At 56.8% G+C, this 25,488-nt stretch overlaps 1 protein-coding gene across 5 annotated transcripts in view; it reads right to left on the bottom strand.

Moving 5' to 3' along the window:
- The window catches only part of AGAP1 (ArfGAP with GTPase domain, ankyrin repeat and PH domain 1), a 527,161-nt gene that overhangs the window by 69,318 nt on the left and 432,355 nt on the right, over positions 1-25,488 (bottom strand). For all 5 annotated transcript variants that reach the window (XM_062193793.1, XM_062193808.1, XM_062193800.1 and 2 more), the window contains one exon: positions 2,278-2,432. In XM_062193793.1, coding sequence (XP_062049777.1) covers positions 2,278-2,432 — 155 coding nt within the window. The remainder of the gene's footprint in view (positions 1-2,277; positions 2,433-25,488) is intronic.

Here is a 25,488-nt window from a genome sequence, read left to right as displayed (position 1 = left end):
GCTATAAAGAACGTGCTCGGTTTGGCCGGCGCCGTGGCTTAACAGGCTAATCCTCCGCCTTGTGGCGCTGGCACACCGGGTTCTAGTCCTGGCTGGGGCGCCGGATTCTATCCCGGTTGCCCCTCTTCCAGGCCAGCTCTCTGCTATGGCCCGGGAAGGCAGTGGAGGATGGCCCAAGTCCTTGGGCCCTGCACCCGCATGGGAGACCAGGAGAAGCACCTGGCTCCTGGCTTCGGATCAGCGAGATGCGCCGGCCGCAGCGGCCATTGGAGGGTGAACCAACGGCAAAGGAAAACCTTTCTCTCTGTCTCTCTCACTATCCACTCTGCCTGTCAAAAAAAAAAAAAAAAACAAAACAAAACAAAAAAAAACCAAAAAAACCATGCTCAGTGCTAAACCCGCACACATACTCATGGTTATTTACTAAGGATCTAAGGATGAGCTCTTGGACACAGAGGTGCTACATAAAAGGGTATGAATCATTTTCAGGCTTTTGTTTATTAAATAGGCAACTAATATTAAGGTTTAAGTGAAAACAGATATCAGAGGACAGTTATAATAAGCTTCATTTCTGTGTAAGAGTTCTTTGTAAGTTGAACTACCTTATGTCAAATTATCTGATGTGCAACAATTTATTACTTAATTATATAACAATGGATTATACCTTATTAATTACTGTTTCCTAATTAGCATCATGGCATTCCTGAGATTTTAATCCATTTGGATTTTTATCCACCTATTCAAAACATGTTTAACTATCTACACGGGTACCCGGAGAGCATACGTGTGTACACACGTGCACGTGTACACACAGAGGGACATGCTGGTCTCCGCCCCAGTGCACCAGGGTAATTTCTGTGGTTTGCTGGCCAGCTGATTGGTTGGCTCACCTGTCCACGTCCACTCCAAACTACCTCCAGGCAGCTGAGACACTGCACAGCTCACTCTCAACTGAGCCTTTAGACTCTCACGCCTGCTCAGCAGGTGCGCACAGTAGGCAGGGGTAAGAGTCTGCCTTCCCCCCAGGGCGTCTTCCTGGAGGACACACCGGGAGCACAGTGGAAGGCCAGAATGTGCACCTGCCCAGGTGTGATGCCAGCCACTTTCACAGGGGGACTGCTGGGACGGGTTTGCCGGTGTGGGAGACAGGAGGCCGTGGCTGTCGCAGACCCAGAGTCCATCATGAGAGAGGACACCCTCTTCCCCATAGGGCATCTGTGTGCCTAGTGAGTCTGGCCCCGGCCTGCTGCTCTCAAAGGAAATCCACAGGTTTGGGGACGGCACATGGCCTTGCGGCCCGAGGACAAGGGGACCCAAGGCTCCTGAGCCACGTCTGGCTGCACGTGGACGTGACCCAGTGAGCCCGGGTGCTCAGAACGAAGGCAGTGGCTCTCTCTACCTTGGGTATAAAACATCCTTAAAAAAGGGAAGCAAATTACATTATAATAATAATGAGTGTGGTCTGGTTTACCCTGGTTAAAAAGGGTAATAAAATAAGACACTCTGTCTTTCTGAGAGACAGACTCCCTTCTTAATGACAAAGCCGAACATAAATCATGGGCAGGCATTTCTTTAAATGGTTACAAACGCGGCTGCAGGCTGGCGGGCAAGGGCCTTTCTCTCTGTTTCCAGCTGATCATAGTCTGAAAAATCGAAATGCTCTCTTAGAGTCGAAAATGTCCCAGCAAAGGGCTTTAAAAAAATCCCATCATTAGAATCAAGAAACTCAAGGAAGCCTTGATGGGAAAAATGAATTTTGAATAAAGGACACTGCTGGGCAGTAGCCTAGCAAATGCAGTTTAAAATCTTTTTTTTTTCCCCCCGTGGCTAAACAACAGCAGAAGGGTTGTCTGTAATTATTGAAGCAAACACACACTGGCCTTTACCAGCAGCTCAGAAAACAGAAATTCATCTTTCTCTTCCTTCCCGTCTCCAACAAGAGGCAGCTCCCAGCTTGAGGTGGACTGCATCTGGGGCATGCGTGGGGGCGGGACGTCGCTCTTCTGGTCTGCATCTCTGTATCCGGGTACATTCCACCCCGAAACCGAAATACAGGTGCATGCAGGAGCCCACGGTTCCATCCCCTGTGTCACAAGGCCAGTTCTGTCCCTCTGTGACTCGCTGGGAGGGTAAGGATGCTGTCCGGCCACCGTGCCACGCAGACCCGGCCGGGCCCAGAGACTGGGGCTTGGACACAGAGGTTCTTCAGCCTAACATGGACTCTGCCCGATGCTCTGCCCTCCAGGGGCCTGGCCCTGCGTCCCGCTGGGGCCTTACCTTATTCCTGCTGCTCTCGCAGGACTGGAGGCTAGCTAGGATCTGGCTCTCGATGGCTTGGACCCACGCATCCCGCTCTTCGTACGTGGTGGCCTCAAAGTGCCACGTCTGCCCCGTGAGCGACACGATGATGAACTCGAAGTTCTCTTCTTGCTCTGAAACACAGGGCGGGGACCAGAGTTCAGCTCGCGTGAGGCAGCCATCCCCCTGCACGCCCCCCATCACCGCAGTGCTTTTCAGCACACGCAGCCCAGGACAACGGGGCCGCGGCCATCTGAATCCACACACCTGCGCACACTCCATGCTCTGTGGCTGCAGCCGGCCGTGGTGGGGACACGGGGACATGGGAGCCAGCACGTGATGCTGGTGTCTCTGAGCTGGGCACAGATCAAGAGATTCAGGGAAGAGGCTGGCACTGTGGAGAAGTGGGTTAAACGGCCACCGAGGCACCGGACCCCAGATGGGAGTGCCGGTTCGAGTCCTGGTGGCTCCACTTCTGACCCGGCTCCCTGCTTATTCACCTGGGAAATGGCCCAGGTAGCTGGGCCTTTGTCACCCATGTAGGAGACCTGGACAGAGCTCCTTCCTGGCTTCTGCCTTTGGGCTGGACCAGCCCCGACAGTTGCGCCCATTTGGGGAGTGAGCCAGCGGGTGGAAGCTCTCTCTGTCCCTGTGTCTCCCTCTCTCTCTCTGTAACTCTACCTTTCAAATAAATAAATAGGTATACTGAGAGAGAGAGAGAGAGAGAGAGAGAGACAGACAGACAGACACACTCAGGGAAACAATGCTGTCACTTGCTGCTGGCCTCAGGTCTGTGGGGGTGACAGTCAAGTTAGCACTGCTGCTCTGGGGCTGCAGCTTGTGTTCTTCATGGTATCTGTGCGCACGGCTGCACACGCGCCGTGTCCAAGGGGAATGCGTGACGTTCTGTTCTTCTAAGAGCAAGCGGGAAAAGATTTCACTGCCATGTGTTCAGGGTGACGCACGCGTGGACTGCGTGGACCGCAGGGGCCCTGGAAGGGCTGTCCTGTGCCTTGCACGGCGCGGCAGGGCGGCTGTCTGGGTCGGGAAGAGAGGGACGCAGTGGCGTCCACACCACAGGACGTGTGACTCAGCCTAGGTCCCTGCGCTCGGCCAGCACCTTCCCTGCCCAGCGAACAAGTGCGTGACGGGGCTTCCGAAAGTTCATGAAAATAAATGCATGTTGTGAAGAAACTGTATGTGCATTCCAAAAATACATGTACCTTGTGCATGCAAACAAACATCTTTTAATTCTGTTTTTTCCCAAGCACTTCTTAAAGTCCCCTTGTAGCACTGCCAACAGACGCAGGGCTGTGCCCACGAGGGCTCCACGGACACGCCAGCCTTGGCCCTTATTCCTAGCTTCGGCCAGGGGGAGGGGAGGCTCCCGCTCACACAGAGCAGAACTAGGTACGCACAACAACCCCAAGCTGGGGCTTTAGATGGAAGATCTTGTTTGATGGGCGGCTTCCCCACACTGTCCCGGGGGCCCGCGGACTTGCAATCACCTGGTGAGCAGTCCTAACAAAGGCAGCGGGTTTTGGTGCTGTGGCCCCGTGGGACAGGCTGCCACTTGTGGTCCTGGCAGCCCAGACCTGAGTGTGGGTTTGAGTCCTGGCTGCCCCACTTCCGACTCAGCTCCCTGCTGATGGCCTGGGAAGGCAGCGAAGATGGCCCAAGTGCTTGGCTCCCTGCCACCCACGTGGGAAACCTGCATCGAGATCCTGGCTCTTGGCTTCCGTCTGGCCCTGGGCATTTAGGCAGTGACCAGCAGGTGAAAGATCTCTCTCTCCCTCCCTATCTCTGTCACTGTGCCTGTCACATCCATCAATCAATCAATCTTTAACGATGATGGTGATGGTCTATCTGCCTGCCCAGCATTTCGTCTGATTGCTGTCTCAGCCGTCCGCACGCTGGGTTCAGCGGGCTCACACCTCACGTGCGATCCTCTGACCCTCACGCTCTCAGCTCCTCCGCCACGCTCTGGGCGGGTCTGGGCCTGGGCCGGCTCCCCGAGGCCCTGCCTCACCAGCTGCCCGAAGCACTGCTCGGGCCGCCCGCCTCCAGCCATGCTCCCCCCCCAGTCTCAGGAGGCACGCAGCCCCCCTCTGGCGGCCGAGACCCCTTCCTCCTGACGCCAAGGGACAGCACCCGGGAACGGGATGCTCGCTGCTTCTGTAAATGAGCACCACTGGTTCCCGCAGCGGCCAGGCGGCGCCACTTCCTGTGAAGTCTTTCCACGTCTTGCAAACAACGGGCTGGCTGCCGTGGGCGCAAATCAGCTGCTTCAGGATGAATCACCCCTCAACCCTGCGGGGCTTGCTCCGAACAGCACCTAGGGTGGGGTGGGCAGGAAGGCACCGCAAGCCCAGGGTTCTCCCGAGAGCATCTCACCTCGGGGCACCTGCCCAGAGGGTCCATGGCCTCTAGCAGCCTCCTGGGGCCTGTGACTCCCTGACTGTGACCAGCTGCTGTGCTGAGGGCCAGGCCTAGGCCCTGCAGCCCCTGGCTCTCGCCCATGAGCCCTCCAAGGGCATCTGTGCTGATGCAGACCCCACGATTTAAACCCTGTGGCTCTACAGGAGGAGGAGAGGGAGAGAGGGAGAGAGGGAGAGAGGGAGAGAGGGAGAGAGGGAGAGAGGGAGAGAGAGAGAGAGAGAGGAGAGAAGAGAGAGAAGCAGAGACAGAGACACACACGTTCCCTGCCTCACGCCCTGCACCCCTACGGGACTCGGCCAGCAAGGAGACCTTTGCCAGCTGAGGCCCCAGACCTGAACTAGGCCAAGACAGACCCCTTTTCTCTAGAAAGTGGGTCTGCCTGGGCTGTTGTGTTACAGTAATGGAGAGTTGATGAACGCAGCGAGGACGCTCCCCTCTCTGAACCCGGTTAGTTGCTGACTGCTGAAGGGCTGCAAACCAGAGTCCAGAAAGCCAGAGATTCGTCAAGGAGTCTCCCTCCCGTGTACAGAGCTCCTCCGCACGGAGAACAGACAATCCCTGTGTTGGTGCACAGGCAGCGCGCTCCGCCTGCCTGGGACAGGAGACGGGGGAGGGAGGCCAGGGGTATCCACAGGAAGACCTGGACACTTGGGCCTTGTTGGGCCTTTTCATTGAAAAACACAAGCCCCGTGACTTTTAAATAGGTTTCCCCATGACTGACTTGCAATTATACCTTGCAATTAGGGGCCGAGCCGCTGCACCTGCAGATTTTAAGGTCTGGCTCCTTGATCCCTGGGCTTTCAAGTCTTAATTCTAGGAATCACAACCTCTTCCATTGAGGATTCTTGCAAGGCGGTGCAACAGCTGTCCCAGTGAACTGGCGGTCAGGCGGGAAAGAAGTGTGCCATTCACAAGGAGACCACAAGGGAATCCAGGGGATTCTTGGACGGGGACTGGCGCTCAGGCACTGGGAGATTCCCTGAGCAAGCTCCCCCTTCTTTTAAATCTGCGCACGTCAAATACACACAGAGCAGCCCCCTCTGACCAGGAGCTGTTGGGTCTTCTAAAATTTACAACCATCAGCTTTCCAGGTAAATTTCTGCACAAACCAGTCTGCTCTCCTGTTCCACTCCCTCCAGAGTTATGCACAAGCTCTACTCACCCACACCTGCGAGGAGCTTCTTGGGGAAGGGAAGCTTACTTCAGCTTGTCGTCTGGAGGCTATGGTAGAGGAGTGGGTGGCCCCAGAGCCTGGTGGACGCTTGTCGTGGTGGGGAGAGAGGAGGGAGCCCATGGAAAGCCAGGAGGCAGAGAGAGAGAGCTGCAGAACTTGAACTTAAGCGATCAATCCTCCCTGAGGCCAAGCGCCAGGGATCTAAAGACCTCCCACCTCTCAGACGACATCGATCTTAAACATGAAGACAACAGCATCTACACATCTTACGTGGGGGCTGGCGTTATGGCACAGCGTGTGAAGCTGCCACCTGCAACCCTGGCATCCCAGTTGGGCGCCAGCTCCAGTCCTGGCTGCTCCATTTCCGACCCAGCTCCACACTAATGGGCTGGGAAAGCAGTGGAAGATGGCCCAAGTGCCTGAGCCCCTGCAGCTCATGTGGGAGACCCAGAAGAAGCTCCTGGCTCCTGGCTTGGGCCTAGCCCAGCCCCAGCTATTGCGGCCATCTGGGGAGTGAGTCAGCAGATAGAAGATCTCTCTGTGTCTCCCTCTCTTGCAGTAACTCTCACTTTCAAATAAACAAATACAATTTTTTTAAAAATAAGCATTTTGCTTGAGTGCTGTTCCCAACACAACACGCTGCGTTCATGGCGACTACAGGCAAAGAGCTGCACCTGCTGGACACGGACACAGAGCTCGGTCCCTGGTTGCTCCAGGGGGAGGACTTCAGGGCGGGATGGACAAACCCAGTGACAGAAACAGGTCACATATGACTGAGAAGTCAGGTCTGGGGGAACGTTTGCTTAACAGCTGCACATACGAAAAGGCTGAGTGGCTGCAGTGAACGGCAGGCCCCAAGTGAACCAACAAGTGAACCCAAGTGAACCGCTGTCGGTGACAGCGCGGCTGCGAGCGCGCCACCCCAGGAAAGGAGGTGTGCCGCCTTCCTCTTCCCGCGAGGCCCTTCTGCGGTGCTGCCCTATTCTTGGTGGAGGTCACCGAGCAGCACCAGGGGAGTGCAGTGCCAAGGGGCACTCCTGGGGCCTCCTGAGTTCTGTCTGATGGGGGAGAGGGTGACACCTGTGCCGGGGGCCCTGGGGAGTCAACCCAAGGACAGGAAAAGCGGTGGAGACCCGAGAGGCGGGCGATCCTCAGCCCTTTAATCACCTGCTGATGGCACTGCTGGGCTCGGCTCCTTCGGGGGTTTCAATCCCTGGTGGGAGGGAACTCAGCATCTCAAGGATGATTGGCAGGGCCCCTTCTACTCTGAGCCTATGGGAGCGACGCGAGACAGTTCTCAACTCCTTCATCCGCTCAGGCGGCTCGGAGCAGCCTCAGGGAATCCCACGCTGAGGGTCCCACGGCTGGCTCTGGGCTCTGGCAACGTCTGCCTGAGGGCACGGCGGGGTGCACGGGGCGTGCCTGCCGTCTCCCTGCCAGTCACGGCTCCCCCTCCTCCGTGGCTCCGCTTCACGTGGCCTTGAGTGAAGACTCGCTCCCAGTTCCTGCACCTGCCCACTCCCTCACCCTTTCTAGGGACTCCCTCCCTCCTCCAAGGTTCAGACAACAGAGGTGGACAATTCTTTAGTCTTTATCTCCAGTCTCAAAATCCAACAATTCGTGCATTTTTAATTGTCTACGGACATTCGCAAGTACTCCATCTGCACACCACATTCCATACGCACGGGAGAGGTTTCCTTTCATTTTCACGTGCTCCTCTTGGGCTTCTGTTTCTGGTCATGGGTCAATCCTATGTCTGCCTTTGCCATCTCAAAACTGCTGGGATTCTAGCCCTGCTGCTTTCCCACTGCCACCGAACGGGTCACAGCTCTACTTGGCAACAGCGCCCGGATCCACACTTCTCCCTGGATTCCCATCTCTGGATTCCCATCTCCGGCCCAGCCCAACCCTTCCCAGAGCCTTCTGTGGGACACATTTCCGCGATCAGCCCCTCCAGCCCTTCTCCACCGCCTCTGGGGCTTAGCTCTGTCCCTTCCAGCCCAGTTGTGCAATACAGCAAGAGTGGGGCTCCTCTAGGGCCAAACACCTCCGGGGACCTGACAGCTAAGGTCAGGAGCGTAAGGGAAAGGCGACTCTAAGAGCTGTGCACCCAGCAGTCCTCCAAGGAAAGGGGTTGGCGGCGCTGTCCGGGCCTGCAGTGCCGTTGGCTCCTGGATCTTCCCACGGACAACGATCAAGCATGCACGATTTCCAAACCAGACACAGACACGGAGAAGAGGACAGAGAGTGAGACCCAAAGGAAACCAGAGACACCAGAGAACAACTCAGGGAGACTTGAACTGGCAGTGTGACATGGGACAGGGGATCGCCGAGTGGCAGCTTAGCCTGTTGTGCCCCAAGAGATGACAACAGTGACGATGACTTCTTTATTAAAAAATTATTTATTTATTTGAAAGGCAGAGTTACAGGGAGTGAGAGAGGGAGAGAGTGAGAGAGACTGAGATTCCATCTGCTGGTTCACTCCCTAAATGGCCACAATGGCCGGGGCTGGGTCTGGCTGAAGCCAGGAGCCAGGAGCTTCTTCTGGGTCTCTCCCATGGGTGGCAGAGGGCCCAAGGACTTGGAACCTCTTCCAATTCTTTTCCATTTGCATTAGCAGGAAGCTAAATTGGAAGTGGAGCAGCTGGGACTCGAACCAGCACCCATATGGGATGCCAGCATTGCAGGCAGTAGCTTAACCCCCTGTGTCACAGCATCAGCTGACGGACTTCTTCAGGGTAGCAACCAGGGACAGGCGCTTAGCCTAGCCGATGCTGGGTAAGATGCCCGTGTCCCACACTGGGGGGAGTGCCTGAGCCCTCGCTTCGCCTCCTGACTCTGGCTTCTCGTGCGTGGAACCTGGGAGGCAGCAGCAACTGCTCAAGTAATCGGGGTCCTCCACCCGCGTGGGAGACCTGGATGGAGTTCTGGGGACTGACTTCCGCCTGGGCCAGCCCTGGCTGCTGAGGGCATCTGGGGAGTGAGGCAGGGGATGGAACCTCTCTTTGTGTTTGTGTCTCTGCTCCCTGAACGAACGAATGAATGAATGCTTGCATGCATGAATGAATGACGTTCAAATCCTCAAGAGAAAATGATGTCAGTTAAGAACTGAGACCCAGGAAAACTGCCTTCAAGAAAAAGAGTACGACAAAAAAAAATCAGAAGAGCACAGTACTAGTCGAGGTTTGCTACGGCGGTAACTAAAAGACGCACCTCGGGAAGATCCTGGAAGGAAGGTGGGGGCGAGAAATGAAGTGACAGATACACGCAGATACACGGAGGGTCTCCTTAAGACTGATGCCAAACACTACTGACGACGCAGTGTGCACAGGCACAGGTGCTGGGGGTGGGGGGGGCTGCGCACACAGGGGTGGAGACGGCCCCCTGACGACTCAGTGTGCAGGCACAGGTGCTGGAGGGGGTGCACACACGGGGGTGGAGACAGCCCCCTGACAACTCAGTGTGCAGGCACAGGTGCTGGAGAGCGGGGGCGGTGGGAGGGGTTCGCACACGGGGGTGGAGAAAGCACCCTGACGACTCAGTGTGCAGGCACAGGTGCTGGGGGGGGGTGCGCACACGGGGGTGGAGATGGCCCCCTGACAACTCAGTGCGCAGGCACAGGTGCTGGAGAGCGGGGGCGGGGGGAGGGGTGCGCACACGGAGCCCTGCGAGGTGAGAACTGACCTCACACTTGGCGCAGCAGGTCTGTGTGGGAAACCAGACAAGCAGCAGAGTGTGCAGTTCCCCAACCCGCAGAGGATACAAAATCAGTAAGGGGAGGAAGCGCGACTCCACCTCCCTGGCCAGCCTTCGGCAGGGAACGGCCCGAGTCTGGGCGCAGGGAAGCGATCCCCACGCCAGGGCACCCGAGTGAGCAGAGGCGGTCCTCTGAGCACCCGGTGACAGGACGCTGGGGACAAGGCGCTCATTGTAACGGCTCTCACTCAACCATGCCGGCCAGCGCAGGGCACAAAGCAAAGGCACGAAAGATCTAAGAACGCAGCGGAAGAAAATCGCGTGACGCTGCTCCGCACGAGCGACACGAGGGTGCTTCACAAGTTCCCGGAAGATGCAATTAAAAGGTGAGTATATTTTGGTGTAGAAAAGACTGAAATCCATGCATATAAGGGGGCTTCAAAAAATTCACAGAAACATGTATTATCAAAGAACTACGCATGGGCTTCAACATTTTTTTTTTTTTTGCTCCAAAATAAAGCCAGCTTTTATTCCATTTTCCAGGACCTTATGAAGTACCCTTAATGGTCAGGATAAAACATGCAATTAAACTTCTATACTCATCTTACACCTTGTCTGTTTACTAACTGCTGTAAGTATTTCTGTTAAAGTCGTATTTATTTATTTTCATGTTATTTGAAAGGCAGAGAGAGAGAGAGAGTGAAATCCATCCTCTGGTTCGTCCCCCAAGTGCCTGCAAGAGCTGGGGTTGGGCCAAGCTGAAGCCAGGAGCCCAGAACACCATCAGGCTCTCCCACGAAGCCACGTCTGCAGAAGCTGGGTTGGAAGCAGAGCAGCCGGGACTTGAACCAGGCCAAGCAGCAAGTCAGCGATTACGCCAGCCCCTCCTCTGCTGTTCCTGTTTCCACTGACTTATGCACAGGTTATCTGGGGCTTCCTATGATGACAGATAAGCTGCTTTTGGTGGCAAAATTTTGAAATGATACTTGTTTTCCTCCATCTGTGAGGGAGGGAGGGCTGCAAAGGCCTGTGAGTTCCTAACTGACTCCCTAAAAATAACAACAGCGGGGATCCCTCGGCACCCACAGTCCTGAGGCAACGGACAACAGACTCCGAGAGTGGCCTGGGCAGGGTTCAGGAGCCGAGACCCTGGCTCCACTCGCCAATCACAGGTCGAGCACCGCTGAAATGAGACGTCCAAATCCAGGATTCTCCAAAACCTCCCACAGTGCTCAAGGGATTCTGGATTTCAGATTTCACAGGGATGTTCAAACGGTAGAGTTTACGAGAATATTCCGAAATCTGAAACCCCTCTGGTCCCACGCACTTCAGGCTGGCCAAAGCTGTACAATGAGACACCAGGAAGGCCCAGGAGAAGAAAGACCAGACAGACGCTGGACGCCCCATGACCCAAGCGGAGGTCAGCAGCTTCGGAAGCAACACACAGGCTGGAAAGGCCGGAACGACCCTGGAAGGCGTCAAGCCCCAACGGTGGAAACCCCGAGAACCGAGAACACTTCGTCTTAGCGCAGGGGTGGGAACCCTTTCTCTGTCAAGGGTCCGCTTAGATATTTGTAATGTCATTTGCGGGCCATACAGAACTGTCAACTTACTGATCTGCCTGCTGGAGATGCATCGAGGGCCGAGTCCGGCTGGCGGCTGCTTTGGCAGGGCCACACCAAAATGATTCCGTGGGCCTTGCAAGCCCAGGGGCCAGATGGTCCCCACCCCCGAGTCTTGAGTGACGACTGTGCATCCATTTGGAAAGGCACAAAATCACAGCCATGACGAAGACCCAGATGCGATGGGAGTCAGTCCACAGCACCCACAGCGCTGTGACACGCCGAGGGCAGCAGCGGCGTTGTAATCACGGGGCCACCGCGTGCGGTCTGCGTGACGCACAGAAGCACAGAGAAAGGCCAGGTCTTTCGGCCTGAGCAGCAGCTCTACACAGCGAAACATGGACCCATAGTTCTCTGGGGGTCCTTGCCTGTCTCAATTGAAAACGCTGGGGCTGGTCTGGGAGAGGCAAGGGAAGACGACCCCCTAGGTCCTGGCCATCGCTCCCAAGTAGAGAGGCAGTGGTGCTGCTGTCCCTGACGCCGCCTTTCTCAGGAGTCGGGGAGGAAGGAGGTGGGTTCTGGGTGTCTCAGTGCAGATGGGGAGGAGGGGGGCAACAAGGGCTTTTCTACTGCTCCCTTTCTGGGGAGGGGGCGTCGGACTCCAGGCCTCTGACTGGTCAGCCTGAGAGTAGGGCTGGTCCATTGGCGCTGGGCCAGGGTGCACCAGCTCTTGCCGGTTTCCATCAGTTCTGGCAGGGGGCACACAACCCAAGAGTCCTCCTCCAGGTTTTCCCACCTGAGTCAGGGCCACATAGCCTGGTCTCCTCCTACCCGGGGTCTGTCAGGACCTGTGCCTTAGCCCCGTCTTAGAGAGGGAACTGTGTGCCGTCAGGGCCCCCCCTGGGGTCAGGCAAGTGAGCTGCTCATTAGCGAGCAGAGCCAGCTCTACCTGCTGGTCCCATGGGTGCGTACCCAAGGTAACTCATTCCTCCTTGTCCCCCAGCCCCCTCTCAACCAGGTTTCTGTCCACTGACCGAGCCAGTGGCGACAGGCCCATCCTGGTGGCGCCCCTGGGTGCTGCCTTGCTCAGTTTCCGGGGCCCACACCCAGGAAACCTTGCTGTTTTACCCCCGCTGAAAGCTGGGTAGTGCTGCAGCGACGCTTCTACTCGCCAGTAGACAGAGGACAGACTTTTGGGCCCAAAGATTTTCCCCTTCCTCTGGGTGGACCCAGCAAGCACGCGCTCGTGTGAATTCCCGCCAACGCCACGGCCTTCCTCAGACCCACCCAGGCTCCAGCTCCCGGAGCGACACTGCGGCGATGTTTCAGTTACCGGCAACGAGTGACAAATGACGGAAGCCATGCGGGCAGCGTGAGGCCGTCCGTCAGGAGGCCAGGCCTGAGCGATGTTCATCTCCATCAGGACGAGCGCTGGGGTGGTGAGGACGCGCGGTGCCTGTCTCGCCCGTGGGCGGTGTCACACCACCGACACGGACCCACGGCCCGTGACAAGCGCGCGGTTCAGACCCGGTTCCTTCTGACAGCAGGTGCAGACAGAGGTACGCGCTGGGTGTGAGACCTCCCACCCCGACCCCGAGAGATGAAGGCGTGGCCATGCCTCCAAGGCTGGAGCGAGGGACATTGTTGTCCCACCGTGTCGCGTTCCAGGGCTGAGCCGTTTAATGAAGTTTCGTGATTGGGCTCACAGGGATTTAAACGGTTTTCCGTGTTTAACGGTTAGCTGTGGTAAGGTCCACTATAATAGTATTTTAGCGCCATGAACCTGTCGAAATCAACCTGCCCAGTTATCCCAAATGACATTAATAACACCGGATATTACACTAATTGCGTCCAGTTTCCATGCAGACGAGGCCCCGTGGGACTCATTTTGCCTCCTCGGGGGCCAGCAACTCGGCCATCAGACGATTTCGCAAGGAATCCCTCCTCATTACGCAAGGCCGGACTGTCAAACTTTTTTCCTCCCTTAAAGGTTAATGGGCCAATCAGTCATCAATTACTTTTGGTGGAATCCTAGCAGACAAAGGGTTAAAAGGGCTAAAAGCAGCTGAATGTTGGGGGGGGGGGTCTCCCATTTGGAAGCTGTTTTCATCAGGAGACCCCAGCGGGGCTGGGGGAGGGGAGGAGAGACAGGGCTCTGCAGGGATGCAGGCAAGAGGACACCTGCAAAAGGCCACGAGGACCCAGCTCCTGGTGCCCAACGAGGACGCGAGGCGGTCAGCGCTGTCCACCAGGGCGGGTGTGGCAAGGGGTCAGCGCTGTCCACGAGGGCGGGTGTGGCAAGGGGTCAGCGCTGTCCACGAGGGCGGGTGTGGCAAGGGGTCAGCGCTGTCCACGAGGGCAGGTGTGGCAAGGGGTCAGCGCTGTCCACGAGGGCAGGTGTGGCAAACACCACGGGGCCCAGCACATCTGCCCCTCCCTGAGTTCTGAAGGGCTGGGCAGGCTGGATCAGGATCAAGCCGAGAAGGGGGTGTCAGCAGCTGGGTGGTCTCACCGGCCCCACCCCCGGCTATGTCTGAGGTTACGGGAGGTGACGGGAGGTGACGCCACACACCGTCCCAGGCTCTCTGCTCATTCCGAGTCACGCATTTTGTCGACTACTTCAGTGCTCGGTCTTCGCCAGCACGTAAGAGGCGTGTGGTTCAGATACTCTACCCAAGGGTGAATCTTGTGTTAATCCACACAGGGTTAACAGGTCGGCCCAAACCCACTGTAACGAAACAGCCGATTCTGATCTCAGTGCCCTTCCGATTTTGGGGGGAAAAGATGAGTGTGAATGGAAAACAAGCCTGCAGGATGCGGTCCAGAGTTGGGAAGAACCAAGACCCGGCGTGGGGGTGGGGGGAGGAACGCCTACAACCCCTCCCCAAACACACTAATGTTGAAACCATTAGTAGTAGAAAGAGAAGTCTGCAGAGACACAAGGAAACTCAGAATTTGGTAAATATCTTGGTTTAGCCAACAGAATCCAACAGAGCTGGCGTTCGGTGGCTTAGTTCAGGACAGAGCGCCAGCCCTGGGAAGAGTCGGCTCCCAGAGGGACGCTCAGGGCAAGAGGGTCCTCAGGAAACACAGGGAAGGTTTCGTTTCCCAGACGCCTCATGTAGGGCCAGGTACAGAGATGCACAGAGGCTGCGGCTGCCACAACCAGGGCAGGGCCAGCACCTCCCCAGAGCAGCAGTCTACGACGAAGCTCCAGCACAACACCAACCAGGGGACGCACCGACGCCTCCCGCACTCGCTCACGTTCCAGGGACCCCGTGCGCGCTCCAGGCCCAGGCTTTTGGCCAAGTATTTCCCATCAGCCCCTCAGTCCAACACAGCACCGCGACCCCGCCCTGTGCCGTCTCGCTGAGCGGGACTGCCAGGTGGGTCCATGGGGTTTTCGAGCTGTGCTTTATCAGCAATCAGATCCCTGGGGAGGCGGGGGAGGGCGTCCCAGGGTTCACTTCCTGTCTCCATCCATTGACCTTTGGGATGGGTTTTCCTGTCTCCGTGTTGGAGAAGGAAAAGCAAGAGGCAAGGGCAGACCCAGGACTCACCCAGGCCCACACAGCCAGGTGCGGCAGGCGCCAACATCTGGTGTTGACCTAAATTCCTACAACCAGGAATTCTCTGGAGGTTCAGTAGGTAGATGGACCTGGGACTGGCAGGTTTCAAGTATGGGGGAAAGCGCTGGAATTTGGAATCCTCTCTTACACTTTCTGGTCCAATCAGTGCTCTCATTCTGAAAACAAGGCCAGCGTGTGCTGTTCTCTGTACGATGGAGAGAAGCTGTGGGTACCTGAGTGTCAGTACTCCTGACACTGGGCTAGTCCAGCAGGGGCGAGCGGGGCCTGTGGGTCTGTGTGTCTCAGGTGTGTTCCCTTGCCGGCTCTCTCCACAGCCAAGCAGGGGCATCAGGGAGGGGGGCACCAGGGAGGAAACAGGTGCAGAGGGCACACCAACCTTCTCACTCAAGGTTCCAGTCGTGGCAGTGATGCGAGAGCCCACCCAACACCACCCAGGGTCTGGAATCACTTGTCTGGACCTAGAACGGTCAGGGCCGAGACACAGGTTCCGGGAGGCAGCCTCCGTTGGTGGGACCCTCCTCCCTGGGGCCTGACAGCTGTGCGGGTCCTGGGAGACCGCTAGGGCACGTGGTGGGGTCTTGCTTCTGACATTGCACAGAGTCCCTCTGGAAAGACACGCCGACACAGTCTCCTCCCAGAGGTGCCTGCTATGGGCGCCTCGTCGTGCCGGGCAGGCAGGCCCAGCCCTGCACACATGCTAAGGCAGGGCAGCCTTCCCCCTCTGCCGGGATGACAGCTCTTGCAGAGTGGCCTGGTCCAGTCCCCGGCCCCAGATGGCCATCTGCCACCTCCTCCTCCAGCCCCAAGCTGCTGCCTGCAGTTTACTGTGCACAGCTCCACACGGCACTGACCGGGAATGCCGGCACTGTCTCCGCACCGACGTGCGTCCCCAGGGCCAATGATGGCCCTTCATCAGCCTTGGGTTCTTTTATAAAACGTGGAGGCTTGGGCTGGCGCTGTGGCACAGCAGGTAAAGCTGCTGCCTGCAACGCTGACATCCCATATGGGCGCCAGCTAGAGTCCAGGCTGCTCCACTTCCGATCCAGCTCCCTGCTAATGTGCCTGGGAAAGCAGCGGAAGATGGCTCAAGTGCTTGAGCCCCCGCCACCCAAGTGGGAGACTTGGAAGAAGCCCCTGGCTCCTGGCTTAGGCCTGGCCCAGCCCTGGCCATTGCGGCTGTTTGGGGAGTGAACCAGTGGATGGAAGATCTGTCTCTCTTTCAATAAAATAAATCTCTGAAAACAGAAATGTGGAGGCACACAGCCCTCCCTCCTTAAAGGCTGCTGGGCAGGTTCCTGATGGGACGCCAGGTGCCACCGTCGGCTGTAGCTTCTGCAGACGCTGTCGCCTTCCCTGAGCCCCAAGTCAGACGCTGCTTCGTTCCCCCCAAAGTGGAACTTGGCTTCCCCCAACCTGTGACCGGATCTTTGGCACAAAACCCTCTGGACTGATGCACGCTCCCCGAGGGCAGCAGGTGCACGTTGTTCCTTCCTCCTGTGACCCGCGCAGGGAAGGGAGCACCCGGCAGGGGTGGAGAGCTGTGGAGAAGGCGTGCTGTCTGTCCCCATGCTCCGTCTTTGGAGGCGTGCTCTGGAACGTGTGCCTGCGAATTGCTCCACTTGCCTCGGAATGACTGGAAGGCCCAGGACTGGCCAAGCATGATGCTGGCTGGTGCAGGCTCCAGCGACTGGGCCCGTTCCCAGCTGCTCCAGGAATAGCATGGTCTGGGCTGCTCCGTACAGGAGACAGTGCAGAGCTCTGGGCTGGGTCCGAGGCCCGTAGCTATGCCTGCGGCCTCACGTTCTCCACACCTGCTGCTCCCCAGCCAGGGCCTGCTGGGACCGATGGCTCCATCCACGGACCAAAGCAGGGGTCTCACAGTCCTGTCTTGGGACCTTCATAAACAGAGTCGGATGACAAGGTCCAATTGGGACCTCAGGCTAGTACTGACCGTGGCCAACACTCGGGTGCACACATCACCTACGGTGCGAGTGGCCTGCTCCCGAGTTTTCATTTCCCTGTCTGGGAGCAGGCAATGCGGCCCACATAATGTGCACGTGCCTGGCACCCTCAGAAATGGCGCCTTGTTCCCCAATACCTCCATTCTTTCCCACAGGTACTGGAAGCACATTTCTGATTCAAAAGAGAGAGAGAAAGAGAGCTTAAGACTCCCTTGGAACAGTGCTTCTAGGGACTCGGTGCGCCGCGGCTGACAGCTGCACCTGCTTCTGGATACAGCCACGCTCCAGGTGCTGTGTGGTTCTGCCCGGGGAGAAGCTGCTGGCCACGCCCGGAGACCTCCTGCCCGTTTTCCTCTCTGCAGTGTCCACTCTGCCACTACCACACGGTGCTGCCGGTCCTCCTCAGAAATCAAGCTACCGTGGAGTTGAACACTCCCATGGCTAGCCCGAGTCGGCACACTTTTGGCTCTTTCTGCCCCTGGAGTTGGGAGGCAGCTGCTAGCTGGTGAAGCCTAAGCCTACCGCTAACCCACCTCACAGGTTTCCAAGATTCAACCATATAAGTTGCATTCTTGTTGGAGGACATTAAATTTTGCCAGTCTTAAAGAGTTCACTGACAGGCGACAAGGCTTCAAAAATTACTGCAACGTTTTAGATACCAAGCCAGGTTCTCTCTGGGTTTCAGACATAATGAGGCAGACGGACAGGCCAACGACGACGACAGCCGTGTTTTTGCTCGTTGTCTCGGGTTGTATGTGCTTCCCAGTAGGCGCTGTTTCATCTGGTTTAGTCCATGCCTGACAGCCACCTGCCCATGTCTCCCCCGTGGACTCATGAGTGCCCAGGGGCCTGGGCACAGATCTTGCTCTTTTAAAGATTTATTTTATTTATTTGAAAGATAGAGTTACAGAGTGGTAGAGAAAGAGAGAGAAAGATAGAGAAAGAGAGAGAGAGAAAGAGGGAGAGAGAGAGAAAGAGAGCGAGAGAGGGAGAGAGAATCTTCCAGCCACCGGTTCAGTCCCCAGTTGGCTGCAACACTCAGAGCTGAGCCGGTCCAAAGTCAGGAGCTGGGAGCTTCCTCCACATCTCCGACACGGGTGCAGGGGCCCAAGGACTTGCACCAAACTCTGCTGCCTTCCCAGGTGCATTGGCAGGGAGCTGGATCGGAAGTGGAGCAGCCGGGATTCAAACGGGCACCCCCGGGGCTTTAACCCACTGTGCCACGGCGCCGGCCCGACAGATCTCACTGTTAATGCATGCGAGTTTACACTGTAGACACCACTCGGCTCACAGAAGCCCCCACTCGCTGTGGGTAACCTACCGGGCAGGGGTGCTGTGAAGACTGGACGTGGGGAAGCAGCCGAGGGGCAGGGAGAGGGCAGAGAGAGATCCGAGGCTCACAGATTGGCCCTGCCTGGCTCTCACAGACCCGGCTCCCAGGAGAGCTGCACCCAGGTTCTTCCAGGGTAGGTGCCCCCGCCCTCCTGAGACCCAGGCTGTGACTCTGCCCAGGCATGCTGGTGCCGGTTCAGTTTGGTGCTGTTTTGAGTACCTCTGAGCACGTGACTCGGGGGAACACTTGCTCCCTTTGGCTGTGGGCACAGCTCGTCTAGTTCAGCCCCCGAGCCCTCGAAGGCCCCAGGCTGCGAATCCAGGAACCCAGTTTCCGCACAGACAGGGAGGCTGGGGTACCATCAGTCAGCTCAGAGGCTGGAAATCAGAAAGGCCTTTTGACGGCTTAGTTCACGTCATTAAATGAATTCTCTGATCCACTATTAAAGGCCGTGTGAGATGAGATTGCGTGCGCTCAGATATTAATCTTAAAGGAAACCCCAAGTAAGTGAAGAATGGTCATGTTGCTTAATTGGAAATTCACAAATCTCATTCAGCACCGAATGGAATCTTACTATGAATGAGCAGAGTCCCCGACGATGGGAGGATGGGGGGCGGGGGCGGGGGCGGAGTCTCTTGTGCCGCCATTATTCACTCCAGGACCGCCTTCGCAGCTTCCACCACCGACCCAGGGGCCCCAGATCTGCACTGCTCTCAGCATCTGCAGACTTCGGACGGGAGCCCGAGAGCGCCGTGCGTCCGTTATTACCTGGCGGCCAGGGCAGAGGAGCCTGCACCTCTGCCTCCTGGAATCCTGACTCTTCGGCAAGGCAGGCCGGCACGACGCCGCCGGGGACCCACGGGCCCTCGAGAGGGAGACGCCAAACGCGAGCCCCTCCCTGGTCCCCCCAGCCCCTGAGTCTGTACACAACCACATTTGACAACACACGTCGTCGGTCAACACATCTGTTGTGACAAACCCACATCTAAACAAAAGGAAAGTGTCTCCCGTAGTGGCACTGGGAAGAGAAATGACACACATCCTGCAGACTTCAGACGGGACCCTGACAGTGCTGGGGTGCACGGCTGCCCTCTGCAACGCGCAGGCACTGACGCTGAAGGGACTGTCCCTCGGGCTCCACTCCTGTCCCTCGGGCTCCACTCCTGTCCCTCGGGCTCCACTCCTGTCCCCGCCCTCCATTCTGCTCCCAGAGCAGACACCAACACGCCAGGCTCCGTGGTACCTTAACAGACAATAATTTCCCCTTGAGGAGCGAAGAGAAAATTATGATTAAAAAACGGCTCTTTAGCAGGCTGCTGGGAAGGTGAGGTTTTTGTTTCGCAGGTTCATTCTTTTTCTGGTGGGGAGCAAGGCTCTCAGCGGTGAGACGGGGGCAATTGCGAGAGGGAAGGAGAGAGGACGGTGATATAAATCAGCAAAGGTTAATGACCGGGATGGGGAGAGAGGGGCTTATTTACAGAAATGGCGTGCAATTTGAAATTTACCACAGATTTAATGCCACTGCTTGGCAATCGCTAAAATCAACAGCCCAGAAAACAGTGACATTAAGAAAAATATTACAGTTATAATCATCCCCAAATAAGTCAATTAGTGTTAGGGCACGAGCTTGCCATTACTTGACCCATTTGCCTTGCATTTAAGTGAAAAAAATCTCCCCCTATTATCCCGAGATCGCTCGTTTGTGACCTGTTTTGCATCGCATGTATTACACGCCGGCCTCCCTTCCGCGGGCTGGGGCCGAGGAGGGGTGGTTTTCCCTCGCCTGGCATCAAAATAATTCTGACCCCTGACATTTGTAATCATAAAAAAAAAAAGGCAATTTATAATTGTGTTGTTCAAATGAAGGTGGGGGGGGGGGGAGAATCCAATCTGCTATTATACAAAAGCAATGATGGCTGTCTTCTGTGAAAACAGCCAGGCGAGTCAATTTGTGAACTTTGGCACCACGCGACCTTTAGAAACACAACAATACACCGAATCTACAAGCTACGGCAGCCCATGCAAATGGCCCGGGCCGGCGGCCTCGCGGTGCAGCCGCGGCGAGCATTATGGAGAGTGCTTCCACAAAACAAATTAAGACTGTTACTTAAATGTCACGGCACACCATTGTATTTGGCTACAGATCATTACCCCTCATACCAACACTTTTAAAAACTGTAATAACTTGGGAAATATTACATTGGGTGCCCACATGTATAAACGAAAAGGGAAAAAAAAAAAAAAGAGGAGAAAATAGGTTTCCGAAGTAATTTGAACATCACGACTCTGCAACTGGAGGGAAAGGTCAAAATGTAAGTGAGCTGAGAGGGACATGAATGGGAAAATAAGACACACACACGGAGAGATGGAGGCACGGCGGGGCTGCGTGTGCACACACGAGCCGGGCGCATGCACCGCGGGCCGTGGGCTTCCGCGTGGGCGCGGGGAGGGGCGGAGGCGGCGTTACCTTCGGTGTTGGCGCTGCCGCTGTGTATATTTCGCAGGCTGCCAACACGGTTTAGTTTCCACGGTCTGCGTTTGGCTGCGTCCCGAGAGCAGAGAGGGGGGAGGGGGAGAAAGAGAGAAAACAAAAAGGAAAAGAAAAAACCAATGAAAAGGGGAGAAGAGAGATGTCAAAGCAGCAGGTGACTCGGCAGCAGGTGACGTCAGTTCCCGGGGAAGCCAGGGGCACCGCGGGCCAGGGACCTCCACTCCCCTGGCCTTTAGCATGAGAATTTAGCAAGGGCAGGCGGGCGTCAGCGCCCATGGGTTTGTGCGGAAACAAAGACGTGCCCAGGCAAAGCGGTCCATGCGCCACCTTTGCAAGCCCGCGGTTACTCTGAACGGCAACCAACTGGCCCTCCTCCTCGGCGGCTGACGGCACCTTTGCAAGGAGCGGGGATCCCAGCAGGCACAAGGCCTCTGAGTGGCAGTCCTGGGAGTATGCCGAATCCAACGAGAGCCCCGGGGATTACAGAAGGCGGGTGCTTGAGGCCCTGAGCTTTCACAGAACGGGGCGTTTGAACCCAGGCAGATTTTGGTCTGGACAGTCCCTCACGGCTGCAGGCCCTGGTACCATTCAGGGACGGTGCAAGCTCCGAGTGGGGATCAAGCCCTCAGCCAAAGAGCACCAACAGCAGGCCATCCACAGAGCGGGGCTGGGGTCAGGGTGAATCGCAGAACCAACCGGACATGGGCACAGGCGACCCCCGTGTGTTGTGACCAAGTGGGTAGACGGGACCCCCGGCCTCCGGACTGCCCCACGGACACCTCCTCACCCTCCCGGACGTCAACTCAGGGCCACCCACAACCCCGCACTGAGGAGGCTGACCTCCTGGCCTCCCAGGGGACATCGTATAACAACGGGAGAGTTAGACCAGGTGCTCCTACAGAGCAATCTTCACGCAGACACAGCTGGACAGAGCCTCTGACGCAGGGGCCGGACAGATGGGCCTGCCACACAGGCAGACACACGTCCATCCGGCAATGTCACCGTCGCACGTGCTGCCGCCGCACAGCAGGTAGGAGAGTGTCAGAGCACCCACGGGGCTCCGCTTGGATCACTGTGTGTTCAACACAGGTGAGAAGGTCTCACCTGGGCCAGGCTGCCCCTGGCGGCCGAGCAGCAACCCCGATGCTCTGACCCCAAGGTGTGAATGACGCAGGACCGCAGGACGGGTCAGCTGCTCCGGCCTCCCTGCGGTGTGACAGGCAGCGCCCTCTGCACGCGGGCTGTAGGCTGTGTGGGTGTACCAGGCCTTGGTGGCCAGTGACCCCGCGTCACCACGCGGCCCCTGTGCGGGGTGGCGCTGCTGAGCAATCTGCTCTGGGCTCGTAGTGCTCCCATGAAACCCTGGACCTTTAAGGAGGTGAACGCGATTCTGAAACACAGCCTCCCCAGGGAGTCTTGGAGAAGCTCACGGAGGTGCCCGGCGTGGAGGAATTACGGGTGGGTTCCAACCGCTTTTGTGTCAAGATAAAGTCTGCTGTGAACCTTCTGAAGTCGCCTCAGATGTTCAGGATGCAAATTTCGCATTAACCGTGAAGGTAGGGGGAGACTAGCTGCGATTTAGTTGTCTCTTGATTTCAACAGAGGAAAACTCCTAACTAAACACCTATGAACTACTCCGTGGTCTGAAAGTCAACAATTTAGTAAGACACGTAGGGCCGGCGCCGTGGCTCACTAGGCTAATCCTCCACCTTGCGGCACCGGCACACCGGGTTCTAGTCCCGGTCGGGGCGCTGATTCTGTCCCAGTTGCCCCTCTTCCAGGCCAGCTCTCTGCTGTGGCCAGGGAGTGCAGTGGAGGATGGCCCAAGTACTTGGGCCCTGCACCCCATGGGAGACCAGGAGAAGCACCTGGCTCCTGCCATCGGATCGGCGTGGTGCGCTGGCCACATCGCGCCAGCCGCGGCGGCCATTGGAGGGTGAACCAACGGCAAAAGGAAGACCTTTCTCTCTGTCTCTCTCACTTGGTCCACTCTGCCTGTCAAAAAAAAAAAAAAAAAAAAAAAAAAAAGAAAGAAACGTTACCCGCAGGCCTGGCAGCCGAGCCCTTCTGCAGTCCATGGGTCTCTCTGGGGTTTCCCATGAGTGAGGGCTGGGCTGAGCACCTGTCCCAGGTAAGGCCACACCTGGAAGGAGGATCAGCGTGGCTTTAGAGATGCTGACCATGGGGCTGGCACTGTGACATATTGGGTTAAGAAACCGACTGTGGTGCCGGCATCCCATATGGGCACTGGTTCGAGTCCCGGCTGCCCCACTTCCAATCCAGCTCCCTGCTAAGGGGCCTGGGAAAGCAGCAGAGGATGGCCCAAGTGCCTGGGACCTTGCACCCATGTGGGAGACCCAGAAGCTCCTAGCTTTGGATTGGCCCAGCTCAGGCCGTTGCAGACATTTGGAGAGTGAACCAGTAGGCAGAAGACCTCTCTCTCTCTTTGCCTTTCTTTCTCTCTCTGTGTGTAACTGCCTTTCAAAGAAAGAAAGAAAGAAAGAGAAATGCTGAAAGTGTTGCTGCACAGCTGGATGCCCGCAGCCCGTATGAGCGCAGGTTCAAGTCCCCACTACTTCACTTCTGACCCAGCGGAAGATGGTCCAAGCGCTTGGGCCCCTGCCGCTCATGTGAGAGACCCCACAGGAGCTCCCGGCTCCTGGCTCTTGGTTCTGGCCTGGCGCAGTCCTGGCTGTTGCGGCCACCCGTGGAACGAACCAGTGGATGGAAGATCTCCGTCTCTGTTTCTCCCTCTCTCTGTAACTCTGACTTTCAAATAAATAAACACATCTTTAAAAAAACCCAAAGAGATGCAGAACGAACACCAGCAGGTTCCGCTGACTGGACGATGCTGACTCGGGAGAACGCGCTTCCTTTTTCCACAGACGAGACGCCAGGGTCTGTGGCCCTGTGTCACCTGTTTCAGGACGAAGGAGCCAGGAAGGGGCTGCACCGCCTGGAGCTGAGCTCACCTCTTTCCAGAGCATTTACATCTAAATCCACAGAGCCAGGCTGTGTCCCTGGGAAGGAGGCAGGCTCAGGTGCAGGGAGCCTCCTTCCCCTGCAGTGTTCACTCTCTGGTCCCCATTACCGTGGGGATGGATAAGCAGGAAGTGAACTTGCGGCCTGGTTTTCTATTAACCTATTGATGAAATAATCAATGTTAATGTGTGCAATGTCATGCCTTTTCCCACGTCTGAACAAATGGCTCTTTCCTGGCTGAAGCCAAGGTCCTGAGAGGTGCATTTGTCTCCTGGGGCATTGATTGCTCACGTCCCCTTGTTTAGAAGCCTCTGGACGAGAAAATACAATCACGTTATCATCGATAACATCTCGGGCTGTGTTCGATGCAGCTGCCTGGATCCCCTTCCAGGGTAAACGGGGACAGTGTCAGGTGGAACCCGGAGCTCGCTGTGTGACACCTGCCAGACCCTGCAGGGGCGGCGCCCCCTGCCTGCAGGCCTCGGGAGGTCCCTAGGGCCTCACGGAGACAAGCTAACCAGACTACATTTTGTGGGCACCCTTTGTTTCAACTAAAAAAACCCTAAGAATCTACTTTAAACTTTCAGGCATAGATTTTCTTCCTTTTGACAATAGGACGATAGTTTGATTTTTCTCGTGGACGCCGTTTTCCCCCAGAACTATTATTCTGACATGGGGATTTCACCTGAGACCGGACCACGGCGGGTACGAGCCTCCATCAGCGACTTGCGCTCGGCTGTCCCGCTGCAGGCTTGCCCTCACTCCACAGGGCTGCGTGCGTGGCACGGTGTCTGTACTGCCTGGACGGTGGCGCACGCTCAGATGCCGAGCCCCACAAGGTGCCGACTACCTGTCAGCCTGCCCACTGCTCTCTTCTCTCTTTGTTCTGCAAGTTTAGAACCTTCCAAGCTCCGCTCTAGACTGGCAGACAAATCAGCGAGCCTGGGGAAAGGAAGCTGTTAGTGGGACAGCGCTGTCCCCATAATGGCGCCAAAGCCTGAGTGGGGAGTTTGGATCAAACACAAGGCTGCCACTGGGCCTGACAGCGAGAGGCGGTGCAGGGGAAACACAGAGAGGGGAAACCCTGCACTACTCTGGCCGCTGTGGGATGCTGAGCACTGCAGCTCTCAACAGCTCGGGTCAGGCAGTGCGGAGACGCCTGCACTCCCCCGACACAAGCCTGAATGCCGTGTAACGGGATGTGCCGGTGCAGACTTTCCTTGAAGTGAACAAGGAGCCTTCCTGCTTAGGTAAACTCCAGTACGATCCCTGACTTATGAAGACAGGCCAGCGTGGCGCCACCTGGTACCAACATGCTAACGTGGACAAGTGTGTGGACGTCCCCCCAGCTGTCTCTTCTCTTCCTTTCCTCCAATCAAGAGGAAGAGGGACAGAGGGATCTTCTAACAGCTGCTCCACTCCCCAGATGACTGCGACAGCAGAGGCTGGGCCAGGCTGAAGCCAGCAGCCCAGAACTCAATGTCTCCTACGTGGGTGGCAGGGATCGCAGTGCTTGTGCCGCCGTCACTGCCCGCTGACTCCTGGGTGTTCATGAGGAGGAACCTGGAGTCAGGGGTAGAGCTGGGGTGCTAACCTGGGGACTCGGACCCAGGCACTCTGAGACGGGGTGTGGGTGTCCCAACCAGGCAGTGAACTCCACTGCAACGCCGAACACCTGCCCCGGCCTCTTCTGCAGCAGCGGGTGGGCCACCTGCTGATGTGGCTCCGAGTGAGCCACGCATCTGAAGGCTGGCACCGGCTCTAACTCACACATCACTGCTTTAGGGAGTCTGAGAGTCACAAACCATGGGCTTGGTATCCAGGTGACCGAATGAGGTGTGGCACAATACACTCGGCTCCTGGTGACCACTCAGTCATGCCCCTTGCAGAGAGAGACGGGAAGGGAACATGTAGGAACTACAGCTTTCTGTTGGGTCAGAGTAGCTGGAATCACTCAGAGGT

The sequence above is a fragment of the Lepus europaeus genome, chromosome 1, assembly GCF_033115175.1.
Source record: "Lepus europaeus isolate LE1 chromosome 1, mLepTim1.pri, whole genome shotgun sequence".
NCBI lineage: Eukaryota > Metazoa > Chordata > Mammalia > Lagomorpha > Leporidae > Lepus > Lepus europaeus.
The sequence above is the reverse complement of the archived record's forward strand: the minus strand, read 5'-3'. Positions and strand labels throughout refer to the sequence as shown.